General features: G+C 37.8%; 2 protein-coding genes across 9 annotated transcripts in view; one reads left to right on the top strand and one right to left on the bottom strand.

Moving 5' to 3' along the window:
* Window positions 1–883: 883 nt before the first annotated feature.
* On the bottom strand, window positions 884–7101 carry ANKRD49 (ankyrin repeat domain 49). Of its 6 annotated transcripts, none has more exons than XM_045894637.3 (3): window positions 6983–7101; window positions 3628–3984; window positions 884–2380 (listed from the first exon to the last, which is right to left on the bottom strand). In XM_045894637.3, the coding sequence occupies exons 2-3, from the start codon at window positions 3883–3885 to the stop codon at window positions 1919–1921; spliced, it is 720 nt and encodes a 239-aa protein (XP_045750593.1). In that variant the 5' UTR covers window positions 3886–3984; window positions 6983–7101; the 3' UTR covers window positions 884–1918. The 6 variants fall into 6 exon arrangements, with proteins under 6 accessions (XP_045750593.1, XP_045750597.1, XP_045750596.1 ...); XM_045894641.3 differs by lacking the exon at window positions 6983–7101 and adding an exon at window positions 6848–6976; XM_045894640.3 differs by lacking the exon at window positions 6983–7101 and adding an exon at window positions 5197–6840.
* Window positions 7102–7154: 53 nt separating this feature from the next.
* MRE11 (MRE11 homolog, double strand break repair nuclease) overlaps window positions 7155–21324 on the top strand; it is a 74048-nt gene continuing 59878 nt past the window's right edge. Inside the window, exons 1-4 of one of the 3 annotated variants that reach the window (XM_045894633.3) lie at window positions 7155–7258; window positions 8027–8154; window positions 10003–10135; window positions 13801–13961. In XM_045894633.3, the coding sequence (XP_045750589.1) occupies window positions 8135–8154; window positions 10003–10135; window positions 13801–13961 (314 nt within the window). In that variant the 5' untranslated portion in view covers window positions 7155–7258; window positions 8027–8134. Of the gene's footprint in view, window positions 7303–7373; window positions 7654–8026; window positions 8155–10002; window positions 10136–13800; window positions 13962–21324 lie in introns of those variants that run through there. The other 2 variants (XM_045894632.3, XM_064577161.1) reach the window with 2 other exon arrangements.

Raw genomic sequence — 21324 nt, 5'->3', positions numbered from 1 at the left:
CTCATTCCAAAGAAAGGAGCCATGGACTCTGTGACTTTCAGGTAAGCAGGTAGCTAGTTTAGCAGTCTGCTAGGATAGATGGGGTCCTATTCTATTGTCACTGCCTGTCAGCTGTACCTGTCACTTGGTATCCCTAAATTGGGCCTTTTTTTTTTTTTTTTTTTTTTTTTTTAAGACAGAGAAAAAGAGTGTGTGAATGTGGGCATGTGCAGGGGGTGCTGGCAGGGGGGGGAGGTTGGGCACAGGGAGAGAGAGAATCTTAAGCAGGCTCCACGCCCAGCACAGAGCCTGACACAGGGCTCCATCTCTCCTTCCTGAGATCATGACCTGAGCCAAAATCAAGTCAGATGCTTAACCAACTGAGCCACCCAGGCACCCTGGACTCAACACATTCTGCCAAACCCTTGCATCGTAGACACTGATACTCTGAACCTGAGGCTCTCCTAGCCAGAGATCATAGTATAATTAAAGCTCTCCTAATTCTTGAATCCTACTTGTCATGATAACTCAGTTCATACATTAACTTTTCTGATTCAGTTTTTTTTAACCCGAAAACCACCTATTTGATTAAATAACATTATTAGTTAATCCAGAGTGATTGGATCATATGAGCTGGCTCAAAAAGACAAGCACTGGTGAATATATAACTGAAGAAGAGGCCCATTGGTTTAGTTTCCTTCCCATAGCATGTCAGTTCTGGTGTTAAGAAGTTGAGAAAAATCCCTTTGGGAATAGTCAGAGAGGCTAGGTAGTCAGTGAGAAACTCCTGCTGGAGAGACTGAGAGAGTAGTTGCTCAATCAATGTATGCTCCATGAATACATAGGTTATGGGTCCAAGGAAGATCTGTGCTGGTAAAAAAAAGAAAAACAAGCATTGGTGCCATTTTTGTTGTTCCAAGCTTTTATTTTTTTCTGAATATTCATATTTATACTCGTGTCACCATCCACACTGTGGCTTTTTAAAGCTTGCGCCACTTATAATCTAGCCCCAGTATAATCATCATCCCTTCACTCTTAGAATTCCTTTTCCCTTGTCCCTTTGCCTTTGTAGGATTTGTATAAAAGGAGAACCTCGGAAAAATCGACACTTCCTGTGAACTAGAGAGACCATCTGAGCAGTGCCCTGAACAAACAGGATTAGGCAGGTAGAACCAGTTGGCGAGCAGATACATTATGATCTCTTGGACCAAGGTAGAGTTGTGTGCATGTGTAAAAGGTCATGCCGACTCACCGACGGAAGAAGGATCACGTGGGTTGACCAGGGTGAGGTAGGACCGTCCACAGGATTGTGTGAACTGTGGTAGCGGAGGCAGTATATTACATTCACGGACTAAACACTTTAGCTAACTACTTTGCTCTAAAAGACAAAGATCTAAGCTCTTCCAATGTTTTCTTAAACTTCTGACAATTCAAGTCACGAGTAAGTCAGTTCTTACGGTTTAAAATGAAAGCAAATGGCCATAGTGACGTGGAGATGACGGCTGCACCGCACCAGTATACTTGAGTTTTTTAAATTGAATTCTGAGTTACCTCGCCTTATAAAAATACATGTCAATATACTAAATACTCCACAAAGACCCAGGATGGGGGAGATTTAAAAATACACTTCTCTTGGATCAGCACCAAAAATATCGTTAGTTTTCTGTACAACCCGTTACAAGTTTTTAAGTATAAGTGTGTTAAAATTATTTCTGATAAAAATTACAAAGTGCACATAGATCAGTAAAGATGTATCCAAACAACTTTCAAATACATTTTGACATCAACGTTAGGCATGTCACTTGGAAGGACATTTGACTGTGTACCACTGGAGTTCTACCGTAAAACTTTTGATGTCAACCTTCTATCATGGGGATATGTCCTATCTCACACAAAGGAGGCACTGGTACTCGGAAACTTAAGAAAATTATTAGAACCGTCATGGCTGAGGTGACGAATTTGTGCAGCCTTCCACAATTTCAAAGAGGTAGTGATAGATACTTGTCCTCCTGGCAATATCAAAGGCCGTTTCTTCCAAGTTGTTTTTCAGACCCGGTTTGATGTAGCGGTTCATCAGGAGGAGCTCCAGGGTATCTTTGCTGTCCCTGTTCCCGGCGGCGAGATGTAAGGGGGTCAAGAGGCCTTTTGTTTGGGCGTTAATATCTGCGTCGTGCTGGAGTAAGAACGAAGCTACTCTGGTATTATTCCACTTACAAGCGCTGTGCAGGGGTGTCCAGCCATCCACAGTCACCGCGTGGACATCTGCCCCTTGTGCGATCAGCTCGCGCACCACCTCTAAGTGTCCGCCGTAGGCTGCTCGATGAAGAGGGGTATATTCATCTTCATCTCTAGTGTTCACGTGAGTGGCCTTTTCAGACAGCAGTCTCCGCACTGTGGTAAGCTGAGAAGAAAAGGGATCTTTTCAAAACCCAACGTGACCCAAAACAGTAAATGAAGAAAATTAAACTGTCTAGTGGTGTTAAATTTTTTCTAAGTTCCATAAAAACTTGGTAGCAGAGGACTTTAAAATAAAAATGATTTACGATCTCTTTGGGGGGCAGATGGCCACAGATTTAAGAATGAACAAGTTAGTGTTAACCACACTCTTTCTTCTAAGAATGTGACTCTCTGAAAATCATGTATCAGTATCGAATATATGACTATCATGCATTTATTCCTGGCCCAATTAAGGCCCACTGCATATAAGCTTTAGTCCTAGATGAATAATACAGACTATAATCATATTTAATATTTTACACTTCATTAGTGAAAACATGGTAACAGATTTTTCTACAGGATTATTGCACCAATATACATAGTGCATAAAACTTTGAAAAATAAATTTCTTTATCAGAAGAATATAATGGTAACAAGGAAATCTAGAGATTAAGGAGCTCAACTCCTTCAAACTAAAACAACCTTAGAAACATGTTTTCAGGAAGTGATTTTCAGTTTGGTCTCTGGATCTCTGGTGGGATGCAGTGTGCTCCTGGGTGAAAAAGTTATCCAAAAAATGCAGGACCTTTTTAGTTATTAATTTACTACCACTGACATGGAAGAACTTAGTAAAATGAAGTAGAAGTGGCTGAGTGGGAAAAATATATTTGATGATACTGCTTACATGATACTGGGCAAATTGATATTCCTGAATCCCATTTTCTTAAACTGTAAAAGGGAAGAATATTACTTATCTTGTGGGGATATACGAGGATTAAATCAAATAATGTAGTAAAGCACATGGTATAGTTGATATTCAAAACATGTTAATTCCCATCCTCCCTCTTCTAAATGATAGCTGTCCCTAGGATGATCTTAATGACTTAATATAAATGATCTAAAAATATAGGTGATTTCTTGCTAACTTTATAATTATCCCTTAAATTTCCAAATAATACCCAATAGGATGCTTTGTGACTTACTAGGTCCTTTCATGGACATTGCCTCATTCGATCCTCAAATCCTGTATAAAAGATACAGGTATTATCATGGCCATTTTTATAGGTAAGAAAATAGAGGTTCAGGAACGGTAGGATTTACCCAAAGTTACAAACTAAATAGAGGTTCAGGGACAGGTCTTCTGGCTCTGAATCCAGTACTTTTCCTACTATATTATGGTTTCCTCTTTAACTGTTTTTGTTTGTTTTTTACCCGATTTTTTTCCGCAGCCCAAAGAAGCAATTTGCTTGGATCTTTTTCCATCTTTTTTTCTTGCAATTGATACCACTCTTCGGTTTTTTCATCTTGCTCCTCGTCTTCGTCAGAATTCCCTACCCAGAGACTTTGGGTACCAGTGGGAATAAGGTGTCCATGTGTTTCCAACAATTCAAGTTGGTTAAAGTGTTCAGAAAAGTCCAAAGAATTTTCTGGGTCTGGTTTTCCATCATCATTTACTTTCCCTTTTTCCATTTTTACTATGACACTAAATACAAAACATTTCAAATGCCAGGGTATAAATAATCTTTCTAGAGGTGAATTATATCTGCTTTATTTTATCCATATCAAGATCTGGAAACACAAACACAAAAATTATTAGCAAAATAGTAATTGTTTATCAATTACAAAATCTTGCAAACATACACAATAAACCCTGTCTAAACTTTTTGGTTTTATTGGCAGTCTTTACATTCTCTAAACACCAGAGCTGAAATTTGTTATCTATACCTTTAATGGTTAAAACTCCTTATTTTTTTTTAATTCTACTAAGTCAATGGTTATATTATTCTGAATCTATTGGTTTCGATACTATTGTATTATACTAAGAGTGATAAATGCTTAAAGCTTTTAAACCATAATTTAAAAAACAGGCACATTCACGATTTTTATAAACTAGACACACAGATGATGTAAAGCAGAAACAAAAACTTTTAGTTTCTAATAAATTACTTCGGGGCGCCTGGGTGGCTCAGTTGGTTAAGCGACTGCCTTCGGCTCAGGTCATGATCCTGGAGTCCCGGGATCGAGTCCCGGGATCGAGTCCCGCATCGGGCTCCCTGCTCGGCGGGGGGTCTGCTTCTCCCTCTGACCCTCCCCCCTCTCATGTACTCGCTCTCTCTCATTCTCTCTCTCTCAAATAAATAAATAAAATCTTTTAAAAAAAATTACTTCAAAGAATTCTTAGAGACGGAATAGCCCCAAGGAATCTGTACAAACCTCTCATCAATCCAAGTATCTTTATTATAACATCTGTAATAATTATCCTATTTCTACTTTAATAATTTCAGCTTGAGAAAATTCACTGCTTTAAAAAGGAGTCCCATTCATTGATAGACAGCTATAGTTCTTAGTTGGCTTCTTGTTTTGAACTGAATTTCAGCTGTCATTCACCATTCAACAAATATGAATAGAATGCCTGGTCTGTGCCAGTCTTTGGGCACTGGGATTCAATAATGAACAAGGTCCATGTCTTAACCTCAGGAAAGTTATTGTCTAGTCGAGGCGACTGGCAACAACAGCATGAACTGTGCAAGGACAGGACTCTGTCCAGACACAATGAGTATACAAGAGGGTTATAATGAACACAGTCCTAAAGGATTAGAGAAGGCTTCTTGAAGGAAGTGACATTAATTCAGCTAAGCTGCCACATTAATTTATAAACCAGTATTAAAGAGTTACACAGCTTATTAAATCTTAATCAATTTTTAAAAATGCAAATAACTAATAAATATCTTTTAAAAATACTATTTCTCAGGCTCCTGATTACATTTGTTGAAATCCTACCAGTCTTTCAAGGCTCTTCTCAGATGTTCTCTCTTCCATTCTTTCTTGGAACTTCCAAATTAGATTTCTCTCTGGTAGCCTTTTTTGTCCTACCTATTGTCTTATTTCAGCACTAATTATTTCCTTAGATTATAAGCTTAAGGATAGAGGCTGTATTTAACTTATATTTATGTCCTACTTATACAAAGGGCATTAATATTTGTAGAATTAAATCTAATTAAAACCCTATCACTTGATTTTGTTTGGAATGGCTACTGAGAAGTTCCAGAGTTGGTCTTCCCTTAAGATACTAATTTCTTTCTAATTTCACAGGTTTAACAGTATTCAATCCTAATGTGGCATTAGATTTTATTACTAGTGCCAAAAGTACTAACCTTAGGTTTAAATTTATCACTTATGACTAATAGCGTCTCTGGGCCTGTTACTTCATTATAAAATGTAATGACCGTACTAAAGGATTTCCAGGTTCTTCCCAGCTTTTCAGAGTCTACTGAGACCCATCGGAATTACTTTATCTTTTATTAGTTCTTTTGGAATTTTCACTTTTTATTATTGAAGAATTGTTGATATACAGTGTTAGTTTCTGGTGTACAAACACAGTGATTCGACAATTCTATACATTACTCAATGCTCACCACAGCATACTGTATTACTGACTATACTTACTGTATTGTTGACTATATTCTCTATGCTGTGCTTTTCATCTCTGTGACTTATTTATTTTATAACTGGAAGTTTGTACCTCCTCAAACCTTTCACCTATTTTGTCTATCTCCTCACCCCTCTCCCCTCTGGTAACCACCACTTTGTTCTCTGTATTTGTGATCTGTATGTAGGAACTCCCATTGGGGTTCTTATTTTTTTCTTTATTATCTATTTCCTGAACCTTGCAACACAAAAATGATCATACATCAGTTCATTAAACACTTTGAACAGATACCATAAAGTTCATTTAATTATATCAAATACAGAAACAATAAGGCACATATTTTATCCTCCCCTTTCCTTTCTATAAAAACTCCCCCCACTTTTTAAAATAAATTCTGAACTTAGTGCTCCAGATACAATAACTCACATATAAAATTTCTTTTCTAATTTTAGATGATTTAATTTAAAGAGTCAAACCTAGGTGCATCTCCGATTCAGGACTTTTAAAAATCGATTAAGATTCTTACTCGATGGTCCTCAACCAAGAAGAAATAGGGTATGTTTAAAAGAACAGATTTCGACAGAGATCTAAACTATGTCAACGCCTCACAAATAACTCAGTGACAGATGCGGTCATAAACCCCATTTTACCGGTGAAGGCGCCGAACTTCGGAATAAAACAACCTGCCCTAGATTAGGGACGCTTCAGTGGAACTAAAAGGTCAAGTTTTCTAATTCAAAAGTTTCACATTATTTTTTTACTGTATTATATTTTACTGCTATCAGCACAAAGCAATACAGATGTGCTGAACCCGGGATCCAGGGGTGAAAATAAGGGGGAGCAGAGAAAAAAAGGGTCAGAATACGCTAATTCTGGGGAGTGGGAGTGAGGGAGAAGGCCCCCAGTCCCGGCCCTCTGGCACCGATTGGTCACTTCCCAGGCCCGCAGTCGCGCCTGCGGCCTTCCAAACAGCCAAGAGTGCAGAAGCCGCTCCAGCCCTACCCCGGATCCACGACGCGGCCCGAACTGCCGGGCTCATTCGGGGTCGACAAGTGACCCGCCCCCAAGGGCCCAGTAGTTTTTAGGTGGCGCGAGAGGATCATGGAGCGCGGTCCGGGACAAGCAAGAGCTACCCACCTTAAAGAAGGGAAACATCTCTATCGCGGACCTCGCTTCCGGGGTCGTCCCTCGGCTTCTCAGGATTGGCTCCTGCTTGAGGGCGGGGCGACGCCGCTACTTTCCCGGCTCGCTCACGGCATTCGGCAGCCAATGAGAGCCGAAGAAGACTTGAAGCGCTGCGTCATCGATGAGGTATCGCGAGAGAATGAGTTGCCCTTTTTTTTTTTTTTTTTCCTCCTCTCCCGCCTAATTCAGGTTTATGGCCCGGCAGGTTCTTACGTGCAGGCTCTCGAGGTGCTGTTGCTTCTTCTCTCACGAATCCCCCTCCTTCTTCCCGGGTAAACGATAGCCTGGGGGTCTGGTGCGGGGGCTTTGGAGAGTGTAGGTGTGGGGTAATTTAGGAATCGTACCGCCTCCTATTTTGTGGGATCCCGGGTGGAAGCCCTAAGTGGATTGACTCTCTGGAAAGAATGGGACCGGTCGGCTAAGCCCTAGAGGGTTCTGATTCTGGCTTCAGACTGTCCAGTTGCGGGTGGGGGTGGTGTGTTGAGGCTTAGAATCTGGAAGGAACCGGGAGTCCGGACGTGGAACGGGTTCCCGGAATATCTTGGCCATTTCCACTTGCCTTGCGGGCGCAGGGCGCTTCTCTGCGGAGCACGTGTTTCTGTTTATTTACACTAGTTTTAAAGGTGGGGCCCTTCTCTTTTCCTAAACTGAACCATTCCTTTAAACAATCCTGTGGTTGAGCAGCAATTACGGGATTTTCTCGACGCTCCAGGGTAGCCTGTGCATGCTGTTTAAAACATTTCTGCACATCCAGAGTTGTTTTGTGTGCTAAACCAGAACTGCTGTATGTGTCTCTGTCCATTTATCTAATAAACATTAGTTTCCAATAGTTTAATCATAATGGTGAAACTGAGATGGTACTGGAGATAGGCTATTTTCTATTGTTAGCCCTTAAAAAATAAAAATATAGTAGGTGCGTAGATGAAAATGAGATTCCTAAAATTGGTAGTTTTTTAAAAGAATGTATGTTTTACAATAATGTAATTTTGCTTTTAGAATTTGCTAGAATTTGGAATCGAGTGAGTTTTCTGACGTATTTGATCACACGACCCAGGAGTACTTGGAGAGAAAACTGGTTCCAGAGGAGCTGGACTGACCATAAAAATGAGTCCTGCGGATGCCCTGTAAGAACTTGTCTTCTGGGATATTTTTTGTTGCTTTGGATTCCTAAAGCCCATCAACTATGATCACCATGAACGAAAACTTATTTAAAAAATTAGCAGTAAATAGCTTGCCTATGAACAGAAATGTTAGTCATCAAAAAGAGTATTTAGAATGTTAAAAAATTAATATATGTTTGCTAACTAAAAGATAATATATAGCTATAGATTGAGGCCTTGCAGTAATTTGGTATATTACTGTAGTATATAAGTTTATATTCTTAGGTTTTGTCTTAAAATATTGAAGCTCTCAATATTCTTGAACTTTTGTTGGGAAGTCACACTGGTCAATGCAAGCCTGTTTAAGCAGATTTTTAGAGTAGTAAATTGCTCTAGTGTTGAATAAATTGGAAATGAATTTGAGTAAAATGAAAATCAATAAAAGAATCAGAAGTTATGTGGAAAAAGCTTTAGACTTGGAGTGTTGCACCCCGATTTCAATTCCTTGGTTAATACTGTGTGACCTTGGGCAAGTTAGCAGTTCTCTGAACCTTCCATCAATTTCTTCACTTTATGTATATAATTGGAACAAAATTGCCTTTCTCAGATTAATTTAGATGTTTAAATGAGGGAATTCACTTGAAAATATTTTATAAATTGCTGTGGAAGCATAGGGTAATGTGATTTTGAAAGTATTCTGATCAGCCGGTGTGTGTGTAGCAGTTAGAACTTGTGCATATATTTCATCTTTGAAGTTTCTGAAGAGAAATCTTTCCTGGAAAAATCTCATATATAAAGATTTCAATTTTGGAGATATATCTGAAAGTTGTTTTAAGTTCATTATGGTTTAGTGAAAATAGACCGAGTGGTTAAATCCTGTTTCTTCCACTTATTTGTGTGATAAATTACTTAATTTCTCTGTTTAGTTTTCTCATTTTTCAAAGATAATAATACCTACTTCTTTACATGTAGAAGTTGAGAAGAGTTCATAGATACATAAGTATTTTAAAGAAAGGTTTTTTTAATTTTTTTTAAAGATTTTATTTACTTATTTGAGAAAGAGAGCTTGAGTGGGAGGGAGGGGCAGAGGGAGAGGGAGAAGCAGGCTTCTCACTGAGCAGGGATCCCCGAAATACATTCCTGACCTGAGCCAAAGGCAGGCACTTAACCAACTGAGCTACCCAGCTGCCCCAAGTATTTTAAAGAAAGTTAAAAGTTACATTAAACTGAAGAAGGTATTAATAACTACTACATTGCTGCTTCACATGAGAGTACCTTTGGATACTACCAAATTCAGATGGAATTGTAAATTTGTTTTGTTACTTGGCCAGATTTGCTAATGAAACACTAACTTTATGTAGGGAATAGAATCAAGCAGGTGTCTTCAGGGGCTTGAATGTGAGTTACTAGTTTATTGGGACAAAATCTACTTATAAAGTAAGAAGGCTTTTTAAATTAACAGTCAACTCTGATTTTCCTTGAAGAGTACAAAATAGATAAATAGCAAGTTTAGATACAGGGTCAAATCCTTTTGGGATTTCGGGATGGAACAGAATTGGAAAACAATGAAGTTTTTAGGTCCAGGGTCCAAAGGAGTGTGTAACACTGGAGTTGTAATAAGGTTATACTTTTTTGAAAGGAGTCACAGAATCTTTTTAAAGTTCACGAGTGTTTGTTCTATTTTGAATTAGGTGTAGGCAAACTATGTAACATTGAAGATCTGTTGAATGCTTCAAATTTTCAGACCTATTTTAAAAGCTAGAAAAGTGATTTTACTGTATAACTATTATATATCTTCTAAATTTAGGTTTTAATCTTCTTGATTCATCTTTTAATGAATTATATTGAAATGTTTCTTCTTTTTTTATATAGTGATGATGAAAATACATTTAAAATCTTAGTTGCAACAGATATTCATCTGGGATTTATGGAGAAAGATGCAGTCAGAGGAAATGATACATTTGTAACACTGGATGAAATTTTAAGACTTGCCCAGGAAAAGGAAGTGAGTTTGGTTTACATTTTTTCAGTTTCTACTATGCTCCCTTAGTCGGTAGACTCTTTTCCTTTCTTAAAGTTGGAGGTTTGTTTTATAGGCTTATATGCTCACATTGCCTGCTTAAATATCAATATACTACAAACCCAAAGCAGATTTTAAGTGCTTTGTGACCTTAATTAAAGTAGGAGTTGGTTTTGTTAGAAGTTTGTGAAAATTTACACATATTTATGGGGTGTTTACTGAGTGCAGGATCCTGTGGCAGTTTCTGTTTGAAATGGAAAGATGACTCATCGTTTCTGTGTGCCAAGAACATACAGGATACTGGTATGTGAGATAAGACAGATGTCCATAATGCTCAGATGCAAGGTCTTACGTGGTAAGAACCATAAGAAAATTACAATCAGCCTTTCTGGGAGTTTAGAAGTAGAAGAGATCACATATAGAGGAAGGCAAGATCAGTTTAATGAACGAGGTGGCATTTAACTTGGGCTTTGAAGAATGAGTAGGCTTTTGATGGGTGAAGAGCATAGAGAATGTACATTTCACAGGAAACAGGAGGAAGGGTACAGAGGTGAGACAGCATGAGGTAGGTTAGGGGTACAACAGGTCAGTTTGGCTCATTAGTAGGCCATATGTTAGAAAGCTTGCTGAAAGACCAGAATCGCTGTTTGAGCTGCATTAGGAGGGCTTCAAAGGCCAGATTGAGGAGTTTGTACCCAATTCAATGGAAGATCATTTGGCAACAGGGTATAGGGTGAATTGGAGACTGTGGCGTGGGATGGAAAAGAGGAAGTGAATGCAAGAAGTATTTCAAAGATTAGATTTGCATACTTCAGGGGTGAAGTTGAGGGAAAGGGAGAGGACAAAGTCTAGAGTGTGTTAAGTTTGGGAGGGAAAGGGAGAGGACAAAGTCTAGAGTATGTTAAGTTTGGGTGAATGGTGGTACCAATAATAGAAATTCCTTCTAAATAAGGAAGAGGTACTTCTTTATGTCGGAAGGTGATGAATTCTGATTTAGACCATTTGAGTTGGAGATTCCAATAGGGCATTCAGGTCAACATTCCAGCAAGCCCTTGAAATGTCCTGGACATTTTAGGAGAGAGCTGGGGAGTAAACATAAATGCTTGTGACTTACAAATTAGTATCTTCAACCTTGACTTTTCCTCAGAGTCTTGTTCAGTTTTTCTGCAGGTCCTTTGGTTCTTCCTCCTGAATGTATATGGAAAGTGTTTTTGTGCCTATGTGTTTAGCCTAAAACATTTATCCTATTTTGCTGGACTGCAGTACTCCCCATTGGTCTTTCTATTTGCATTCTTTTTCCCTACATCTATTCAGCATAGCAGCCAAGTGAACATAAAACAGATCATATCACTCTGCTGCTTAAAATCTTCAAGTGGCCTTCCATTGACTAAAATAAGATTCAAACTACAAGGCTCAACTTGATCTGGCCCCTGCCAGCAGACTTTTACAACTCTCTGCATCGTTCAGTGTGCTCCATCCACCCTAGCATGTTCTCCTCTGGGACCTCTGCACATCTGGGGAGCACGTTTTACCTTTTTGGAGAGGTCTTCCTGGATATCTCCAAACACTTCAGTTACTCTGTTTATTTTTTTCATAACACCGTCTGAAATAATATATTGAATTGGCTACTTGTTTACTATCGATCTTCTCCACTAGAAGGTCAACTCCCATGAGAGTGAAAAATCTTTTCTGCTTGTTCATGCTGTATCTTAAAATCTAGGAAGGATCTAGCAAGCAGTAGGTAACTCTTAAAATTTTGTTAATGAATAAGGGAATATCTAGTACTATCTCCTTTTAAGATGGCTTCCTCGTATCCCTGAGGGCAGAGAAACTTGGAGCCAAAGGAGGTCTGTTTCCTGCTAGAGAATCTTCTGTTGGATTTGTCTGATATTTCCTCATGATTAGATTCATTTTCGGCTGGAATACCATAGAAGCAGGTTGTGCCCTTTTCAGTGTTCCCTGGAGTCACAAACCAGCTTTTAAAAATGAAAAAAAAATTTTTTTGTTTAATTTGTGGTAAAATATACACGTAACAAAATTTACCATCACTTTATCAGCATTAAGCACATTCACATTGCTGTGTAACCAACCTCCAGAACTCTTCATCTTGCAAAAGTGAAACTATATCATTTAGATCACTACTCCCCCTTGAAATGTTTTTTGTTTTGTTTTCTTTGTTGTTGTTTTTTTCCTATGCTGTTGTGATCATTTTCGTCCTTAACTCTTATTCATTTTTGAAGACCTAGCTTTAGTCCCACACTGTTATTGAAGCTTCTCTGACTACTGTAAGATGGAAAACTTTTCCCTTCTTTTCTTTTAGGTTCTTGGGCTGGTCTAATAATTAAATTGACATAAGACACATGAACAGGAGCAAAACAAATTTTGTATGTATAGGAACCTCATAAAAATATTAGACTCCCTGACAGTCAGGTAATTGAGGCTTATATTGCCATCCTGAGCTAAGGAGAGAGGGGGTAGAGGTCTGGGACTTCAAAGGGGAGGAAGATAATTCATAGGAAGATGGGAAGAGCAAATGTTTGCCATGCCATGCAGAGATAAAAAGTTCTCTGGTAATAGCTCTCTTCCTAGTATAGGCCCCCTGTCTAAATTCTTTCAGGCAGTTAAGGGGGATAAAACAAACAAAAAAAAGCTTTTCCTGAGTCTGCCCAGTCTTAACTGCCTTTAGCTCAAAACAGTCCACGTGCCAAAGTGACACTTTTGGGGGGTGCTATATTCTGCTCCCCCTCACTGCTGTAGCCCAAGTGATCTGTACTGCTGGGTTCTTTTGTATAATTAAGAATTTAATCAAGTTTCTTTAGGTAGATTATACACTTCCTGAAAGTATGAGTGTTGAACTCTTTTTCTGTATAATTTTTTTTCTCTTGTTTCTAGAATGCTCTTCCTTAAAGTCTCATTTATTCTTCATAGTGCAACTCATATGCCACCGTGTTGGCATATCCCTTCTGGACTCCCTGTCCTCAATGAGTTTTTTCCCTTCAGTTAGAATTGATTGTGATGTCATTGCTGCTCCTGGTTTGTTTACATACCCATTCTAGTGCATGTCTGAATTTGAGTTCTGTTCACATGTGTAACACTTTGTCTCTTCTTTAGACTCTGAACATATTTAGGAAAGAGGTTGTATTTTATCCATCATTTGTATCCTCAGGGCCCAGTATAGGGAATTGCACTCTGTCAGTGTTTAATGAGGGCATGGACATCATCTGTTTTGTAGATTGCTATTTCCTTGGGTGCCAGTGCCTATAGGAGCCCTAAGTAATTATTGAATAAATTGACTGAGTAATCTGAATTGAATTGGCTCTCTTGTCCATAGGTGCTGTTAAAGTGCTAAATTTGTGTTTGATTTAGATAACAACAACAAAAAAAGAAATAATGGTCACTTCCAGTAGCATGAGTCAGAGGTTTGGTATAATAATTTGAAGGTGGCTTTTTTGAAAGGTGGCCTAAGAACCTGAGTTGGAGTCAGATTAATCAACAGACTGGCAGGCCCCTTGAATAAATAAAATGTAAAACTTTAAATCTTCATACACAATAGTATCTTTTATGAGTTTTTTTCCTACCCCTTTAATCTATAGTTTTAACGTTCTTACCCATAAAACATACTAATTTTCACACTATTTTCTGTTGATTAGGTGGATTTTATTTTGTTAGGTGGTGATCTTTTTCATGAAAATAAGCCCTCAAGAAAAACATTACATACCTGCCTTGAGTTATTAAGAAAATACTGCATGGGTGATCGTCCTGTACAGTTTGAAATTCTCAGCGATCAGTCAGTCAACTTTGGTTTTAGTAAGTAAGTATATTTAAATGCTTAAGTGAATGTTTCCTTGTGTATAATATTTTCTGTAAAAGACAAACACCTTTTAACAGCCATTTCACCTTCACTAAAAGCTATTTTCATAGTAAGCATAATTCTTTGAATTTTCTGTACTGATTGTATTAGTTTATATTTTCCTAATTGTGGGACTGAGTATCTTCCCAAATTTTTATTGTACATTTTGGTATCTTCTCCTGTTCATGTCCTTTGCCCATTTTAAAAATTGGTATTTTTTTCTTTTCCTTTGAATTTGCAGAGGTTGTTTATATGTTCTAGAGACTAAATTTTTTTTTTTTAAGATTTTATTTATTTCACAGAGAGAGACACAGAGAGAGCAGGAACACGAGCATGGGGAGTGGGAGAGGGAGAGGCAGGCTTTCCGCAGAGCAGGGAGCCCGATGTGGGGCTCGATCCCAGGACCCTGGGATCATGACCTGAGCCGAAGGCAGATGTTTAAGGACTAAGCCACCCAGGTGTCAGAGACTAAACGTCTGTTAAGCATTATTTTTTTTTTCCAGTCAGTGGATTGTCTTTTGACTTTTTTATGGAGACTTTTCTTGACAAATACTTAATTTTAGTCAGATACATCATTTTTTTCTCCTTAAGATTTGTACTTTGGGGACGGACTGACGACATCCACCTAGAACCCCATGTCGTAGATAGTCCCATATTTTTTCTTAAACATTGTACAGGATACCACACTGCATGTAGTTGAAGTATTCTCTCAGTCTCCTTAGACTATGCCAGTTTTTCTGTCTTTTCTTACCTTTCATTTTCTTGATAATTTTGAAGTATACTGGTCAGCTATTTTATAGACTGTCCCTCAACTTGGGTTTTTCTCATAATTAGACCAGGATTGTGGGTTTTCAGGAAAGAGTATTCCACAGAGGTAAAGTGCCCTTCTCATTGCATATCCGGAGTACATGCTGTCAACGTGGCTTATTACTGGTGAGGATAACCTTGATCTCTTGATTAAGGTGGTGTCTGCCAGGGTTCTCTGCTGTCAAGTTAGGATTTTTCCCTTTTCATACGCTGTTCATTAGAAGTGAGTTGCTAAGTGCAGCCCACACTCAAAGAGAGGGATTTAAGTTCCACTTCCTAGAGAGAGGAAGGAGTGTCACAGGATATGGGCGTATTGAAACTACCATAGTCACTAGTAAGTATTTTGAGGGAGCTATTTTGAGGCTGTGCACCTATTCTGTTTTTTCTTAAAGTTTGTCCACTAATTTTAACATTCATCAGTGGTTCTTGCCTATAGCAGTTATTAACTGTGGTGTTTTAATGGTGATTTTCTGTTTCCCACATTTTTTCTACATTTATTAATTAGAATTCTTCTGTAAGGAAGATTTGTCCCTTGTCCTGCATTTGTTAATTTATTTACTCAGTTGTCTATCAGTAGGAACTTACTTAGTTGTTTACATCAGTATGAACCCATTTTTTTCCTTTGATATAATTTAATACTATTGTAATCTATTTTGTTGCTCAAATGATTTGTTCTAGGTTTAGCCGTTGGGTGCTTTTTCAGATTGATTCCTATCTGCTTTTGACATACCCTCATCTTTCCCCCCGCCCCTTACTTTTTGGCACTAGAAGATGCTCCAGGCTAACTTTATATTTTCCCTTTCATAGCTTTAGACCCATCCATTTCTTCAAGGAGCCCTGGTTCCTTTGGAGAATGGTATTTGAAAGCCCAAATCTAGATGCTGGGCTTGCACATTGCTATTATCTTGTCACTGCTTCTAGGCTCTCTCAGTGCCCAGAGCTAAGAAATACATGTATATGTACTAACCCATGAAAACAGACCTATCTATTTATTTCTTATTTATTTATCTATCTATATTTTTAAAATAAGTTCATGTTGGGAGGTAAAGTTTTAAGGGATTTTTGTTTGTAAGAAAATGGCTATATTACCTTTACTCTGGATTGATAGTTTGGCTGAGTATAGAATTGGATTTTTAAAGATTCCTATAATTTTAACATATAGCCTTGTTTTTAGGAATTCTGATCAATATCTTTACCTGTCTTCTATTCAAAACTTTAGTTTTCTTCTTTCATCTTATTTTTATTTATTTATTTTTTAAGATTTTATTTATTTATTTGACAGAGAGAGACACAGTGAGAGAGGGAACACAAGCAGGGGGAGTGGGAGAGGGAGAAGCAGGCTCTCTGCAGAGCAGAGAGCCCAATGCGGGGCTCAATCCCAGGACCCTGGGATCGTGACCTGAGCCGAAGGCAGACGCTTAACGACTGAGCCACCCAGGTGCCCCTCTTTCGTCTTATTTTTAAACTGCATGCTATTTTTAAACTGCTCCATCTGCCTTTGCAAACCTATTTACCTATTTCTTTGCTCACTGTTGTTGCTTGTATTTCATTTTTTCCTCTGGATTCCGTTTCCTTCTTTCTGAAGTATAGTTTTCAGTAGTTTTTTCATTGAATGTCAGTGAGTAGCAAATTCTCATTTTTTGTTGCTGTTGGGAAGTCTATTACTTTAGTTGCTGGAAGAGCAGTGTAACATAGTGATTCAAAGCATGGATTCTGGGGCGCCTGGGTGGCTCAGTTGGTTAGGCGACTGCCTTCGGCTCAGGTCATGATCCTGGAGTCCCGGGATCGAGTCCCGCATCGGGCTCCCTGCTCAGCAGGGAGTCTGCTTCTCCCTCTGACCTTCCTCCTTCTCATGCTCTCTGTCTCTCATTCTCTCTCTCTCAAATAAATAAATAAAATCTAAAAATAAATAAATAAATAAAAGCATGGATTCTGGTACAAGACCATCTGATTTCGAGTCCTGGCTTTGCTCTTCCTTACTTTTATAACTATAAAATGGGAAAACAATAGTGGTGATCTTACAGAATTGTTGTGAGAAGCAGTTGAAATAAGAAAATTGCTTAGAATAGTAAGTGGCAAAAAGAGAACACTCAGGTGTAACTATTAAGTTTTCTCATTGTCCTTAGCATTTAGCAGTCTTACTATGACATATTTAGCTGTGGATTTAGCTCTAATTGTTCTGCTTGGCTATCATGCATTTCATCTGAGGATTTTTTTTTTTCCCAGCCATTTTAGGAAATTGTTATCCATTACATTTTCAAACATTGTTTCCTATTCTTTCTCTTTTTGAATATTATTATTATTTTTTTATTTTATTTATTTATTTATTTTTTTTTAAAAGATTTTATTTATTTATTTGAGAGAGAATGAGAGACAGAGAGCACGAGAGGGAAGAGGGCAGAGGGAGAAGCAGACCCCCCGCCAAGCAGGGAGCCCGATGCGGGACTCGATCCCAGGACTCCAGGATCATGACCCGAGCCGAAGGCAGTCGCTTAACCAACTGAGCCACCGAGGCGCCCTTGAATATTATTTATATGTCTTAATCTTTTTGTTATATTGTCTATTACTTTATCTCTTTGTGCTGTATTCTGAATAATTCCCCCTTCTAGTTTACTAGTTCATATAGAAAAAAAGACAAAAGAAAAGGTAGAGAAACTGAAAGAAAAGACTGATAAGTAATGACTAGCCCCATTAGATATGAAAGTGTATTATACCACATTGAGAAAAGGAAGGATAAGAATTATACAGTCACCTCAGTAGATGCAGAAAAAGCATTTGACAAAATTCAACATCCTTTTATGATAAAAACTCCCCCAACAAAGTGGGCATAGAGGGAACATACAAAAGCCACATATGACAAGCCCACAACTAACATTATACCCAGTGGTGAAAAGCTGAAAGCTTTTCTTCTAAGATGGGGAGCAAGACAAGATTTCCACTCTCACCCCTCCTATTCAACATCATATTAGAAGTCGTAGCCTGAGTGGTTAGGCAAGAAAAAGAAATAAAAGGCATCCAAATCGGAAAGGAAGAAGTAAAATCATCTCTATTTGCAGATGACAATATTATATATAGAAAACCTGAAAGACTTCATCAGAAAACTGTTAGAACTAATAAATGAATTCAGTAAAGCTACAGGGTACAAAATCAGTATACAAAAACCAATTGCATTTCTATATACTAACAATGAATTAGCAGAAAGAGAAATTAAGAAAAAAATAAAATAAGAAAAGAAAAAAAAGAGTAAAATATTTAGGAATACATTTAATCAAGGAGGTGAAAGGTCTGTATGCTGAAAGGTATGACATTGGTGAAATAAAGAGAAAAAATGGAAAGATATTCTGTGCTTATAGATCGGAAGAATTAATATTGTTAACCTGTCCTTATTACTCAAAAGTGATCTACAGATACAGTGCAATCTCTATCAAAATTCTAATGGTATTTTTCATAGAAATAGAACCAACAATCCTAAAATTTGTGGGGAACCACAAAAGGCCCCAAATATCCAAAACAGTCTTAAGAAAGATAAAGGTGGGGAGCCATCACCCTTGCTGATTTCAAACTGTATTACAAAGCTGTAGTAATCAAAACAGTGTGGTGTTGGCATAAAAACAGACATATAGGTCATTACAACAGATTAAAGAGCACAGAACCCATGCATATTTGGTCAATTAATTTATGATAAAGGAGCCAAGACTACAATGAGGAAAGAACAGTCTCTCAATAAATGGTATTGAGAAAACTGGACAGCCACATAAAAAAGAATGAGGCTGCCCCCTCTCTTATACCATACACAGAAATCAACTCAAAATGGGTTAAAGACTTGAATGTGAGACCTGAAACCATAAAACAACTAGGAGAAAGCATGGGGAGTAAGCTCCTTGACATCATTCTTGGCAGTGATTTTTTGGATTTGACAGCAAAAGGAAAAACAAACAAGTGGGACTATATCAAATTAAAAAGCTTTTGCACAGTAAAGGAAACCATCAACAGAATGAAAATGCAACCTATGGAATGGAAGAAAATAATAAAGTCATATATCTGATAAGGGGTTAACATCCAAAATATGTAAAGAAGTTATATAACTCAATAGGAAAAAAAAAAAAAAGCAAAATCCAATTAATTAAAAATGAGCAAAGGAACCGAATAGACATTTTTCTAAAGATCTACAAATGACCAACAGGTATATGAAAAGTTATTCAAAATCACTAGTCGTCTGGGAAATGCAAATCAAAACCACAATGAGATATCACCTCACACCTGTTAGAATGGCTAAAATCAAAAAGATAAGAGAGAGGGCGCCTGGGTGGCTCAGTTGGTTGAGCGACTGCCTTCGGCTCAGGTCATGATCCTGGAGTCCCTGGATCGAGTCTCGCATCAGGCTCCCTGCTCGGCGAGGAGCCTGCTTCTCCCTCTAACCCTCCCCCCTCTCATGTACTCTCGCTCTCTCAAATAAATAAATAAGTCTTTAAAAAAATAAATAAATAAGAGAGAACCAATGTTTAGGAGAATGTGGAGAAAAGGGAACCCTTGTGCACTGTTGGTGGGAATGTAAATTGACTAAGCCACAATGGAAAGCAGTATAGTGGATCCTCAAAAAATTAAAAATAGAACTACTATATGATCAAACAGTACGCTTCTGGATATATATCCAAAAGAAATGCAGACAGGATCTTGAAGAGATAATCTGCATTTCTGTGTTTATTGTGGCATTAATTCACAGTAGCCAAGATACGGAAACAGCCTAAGGGCCTGTCAATGGATGAAGGGATAAAGATGGATTAAGATGATGTGGCATGTGTATATGAACATGAAATACTATTCATGTATGAGAAAGATGGACATCTTGCCATTTGTAACATGGATGGACCTTGAGAGCATTACGCTGTGAAATAAGTCAGACAAAGAAAAGTACCGTGTAGCATCACTTAATGTATGGAATCTAACAAATCAACTCAGAAACAGACTAGAATGGTGGTTAATGGGGCCAGGACTTGAGGGAAGAGGGGAGATGTTGATCAAAGAGTATAAACTTTCAGTTACAGGATGAGTAAGTCCCGAGGATCTAATGTACAACATAATGATTGTAGTTGATAATATTTTATTTTATACTTGAAAGTTGTTAAGAGTAGATTTCAAATATTCTTGTCACAAAAAAGAAACGGTAATTATGTGACATGATTCAAGTGTTAGCTGTAGTGGTGATTTTGCAATATATGTGTTTTAAATAACATTGTACACCTTAAAGTTACACATTGTCATATGTCAGTTATTTCATGATAAAGCTGGAAAAAATGCAATGCTACAGTAATTAAAAATGTGATATGACTCATGACTTGATAGGCAGATAAGTGAAAGAGTATAGAGCTTCCAGAAATAGCCTCAACACATGTAGGAATTTAGTGTTTGGAGAAGATGGTGTTTCATATCTCCAGGAGAAACATGGATTATTCAATAAATGTATTAGTATATGTGCTGCCGAACTGAGCCCTCAATAAATGTATTAGAAAAAACTATTAGACATTTCTTAAAAATTTAGATGTGGGAAAGGCTTTTCTATGTATGATACAAACTGAGAAGCCATAAAAGTAATATTGATGTTTGTCTTTATAAAAGTAAATTTGTACATGGCAAAAACTGCCTGAAACAAAATAAAAAGTCAAGAGTTCAACTAGGAAGAATATTTGCAACTCATTGCAAATTAAAGTCTAATTTCCCCAATAGATAAATAGCTGTTTCAAATCAATTTTAAAAATCCAAGAGTGAATAAAAACGTAGGTAAAGAATACGGATATAGTTCGCAGAAAAAGTGGCATTTAAATATATTATAAGAATATGAAAAATACAAAATAGAATTCATTCATTTCACAAACTTAAGCTCTACTGAGATATTTTTCTCCTGTCAGATTGGCATAGATCCGTGATTTTCAATTCTGGGTGCACATTGTAGTTACCTAGAAGTATTAAAAAAGATACTAATAACAGTCTCCAGGTCAAATACTCTCTGAGTGTGTCATCGACATTGTTACATCTTTTTTTTTTTTTTAATTTTTTTTTTATTTATTTGAGAGAGAGAGCGAGCATGAGGGGGGGAGGGTCAGAGGGAGAAGCACACTCCTCGCTGAGCAAGGAGCCTGATGCGGGACTCGATCCTGGGACTCCGGGATCATGACCTGAGCCGAAGGTCGCTTAACCAACTGAGCCACCCAGGCGCCCGGCATTGTTACATCTTAAAAGATTCCTAGATGATTCTAACATGCCGCTAGGGTTTAGAACCACGGGCATAAATTTAAAAGCTTGGTGGCTTACTATGTTGATAAGAATAAAGGGAAAAAGTTGTCTCTCATGCATTGCTGTTATATTATGTGTAAATCTGTCCAACTTCTATGAAGGGAAATTGGCAGTATTTTCAAATTTACAAATGCATGCTTATCCTTTGACCTCATTCCCTTCTAGATATTTTCTTATACTTGCACAAGGGCAACTTTGTACAAGATTACCCACTGTAGCATTATTT

The sequence above is a fragment of the Mirounga angustirostris genome, unplaced genomic scaffold (genome assembly GCF_029215605.1).
Source record: "Mirounga angustirostris isolate CCGP_5_RB_7025 unplaced genomic scaffold, mMirAng1.0.hap1 SCAF_13, whole genome shotgun sequence".
NCBI classification, from domain to species: domain Eukaryota; kingdom Metazoa; phylum Chordata; class Mammalia; order Carnivora; family Phocidae; genus Mirounga; species Mirounga angustirostris.
This window is presented reverse-complemented; position numbering and strand designations above follow the sequence as displayed.

Bases quoted from the DNA above. Each gene is read 5' to 3' on its own strand.
- ANKRD49 (XM_045894637.3), bottom strand. From the start codon at position 3,885: ATGGAAAAAGGGAAAGTAAATGATGATGGAAAACCAGACCCAGAAAAT. The intron at 2,381-3,627 runs GTAAAAAACAAA...TTTTCTTCTCAG, and splicing joins GGGCTGCGGAAAAAAATCGG to CTTACCACAGTGCGGAGACT.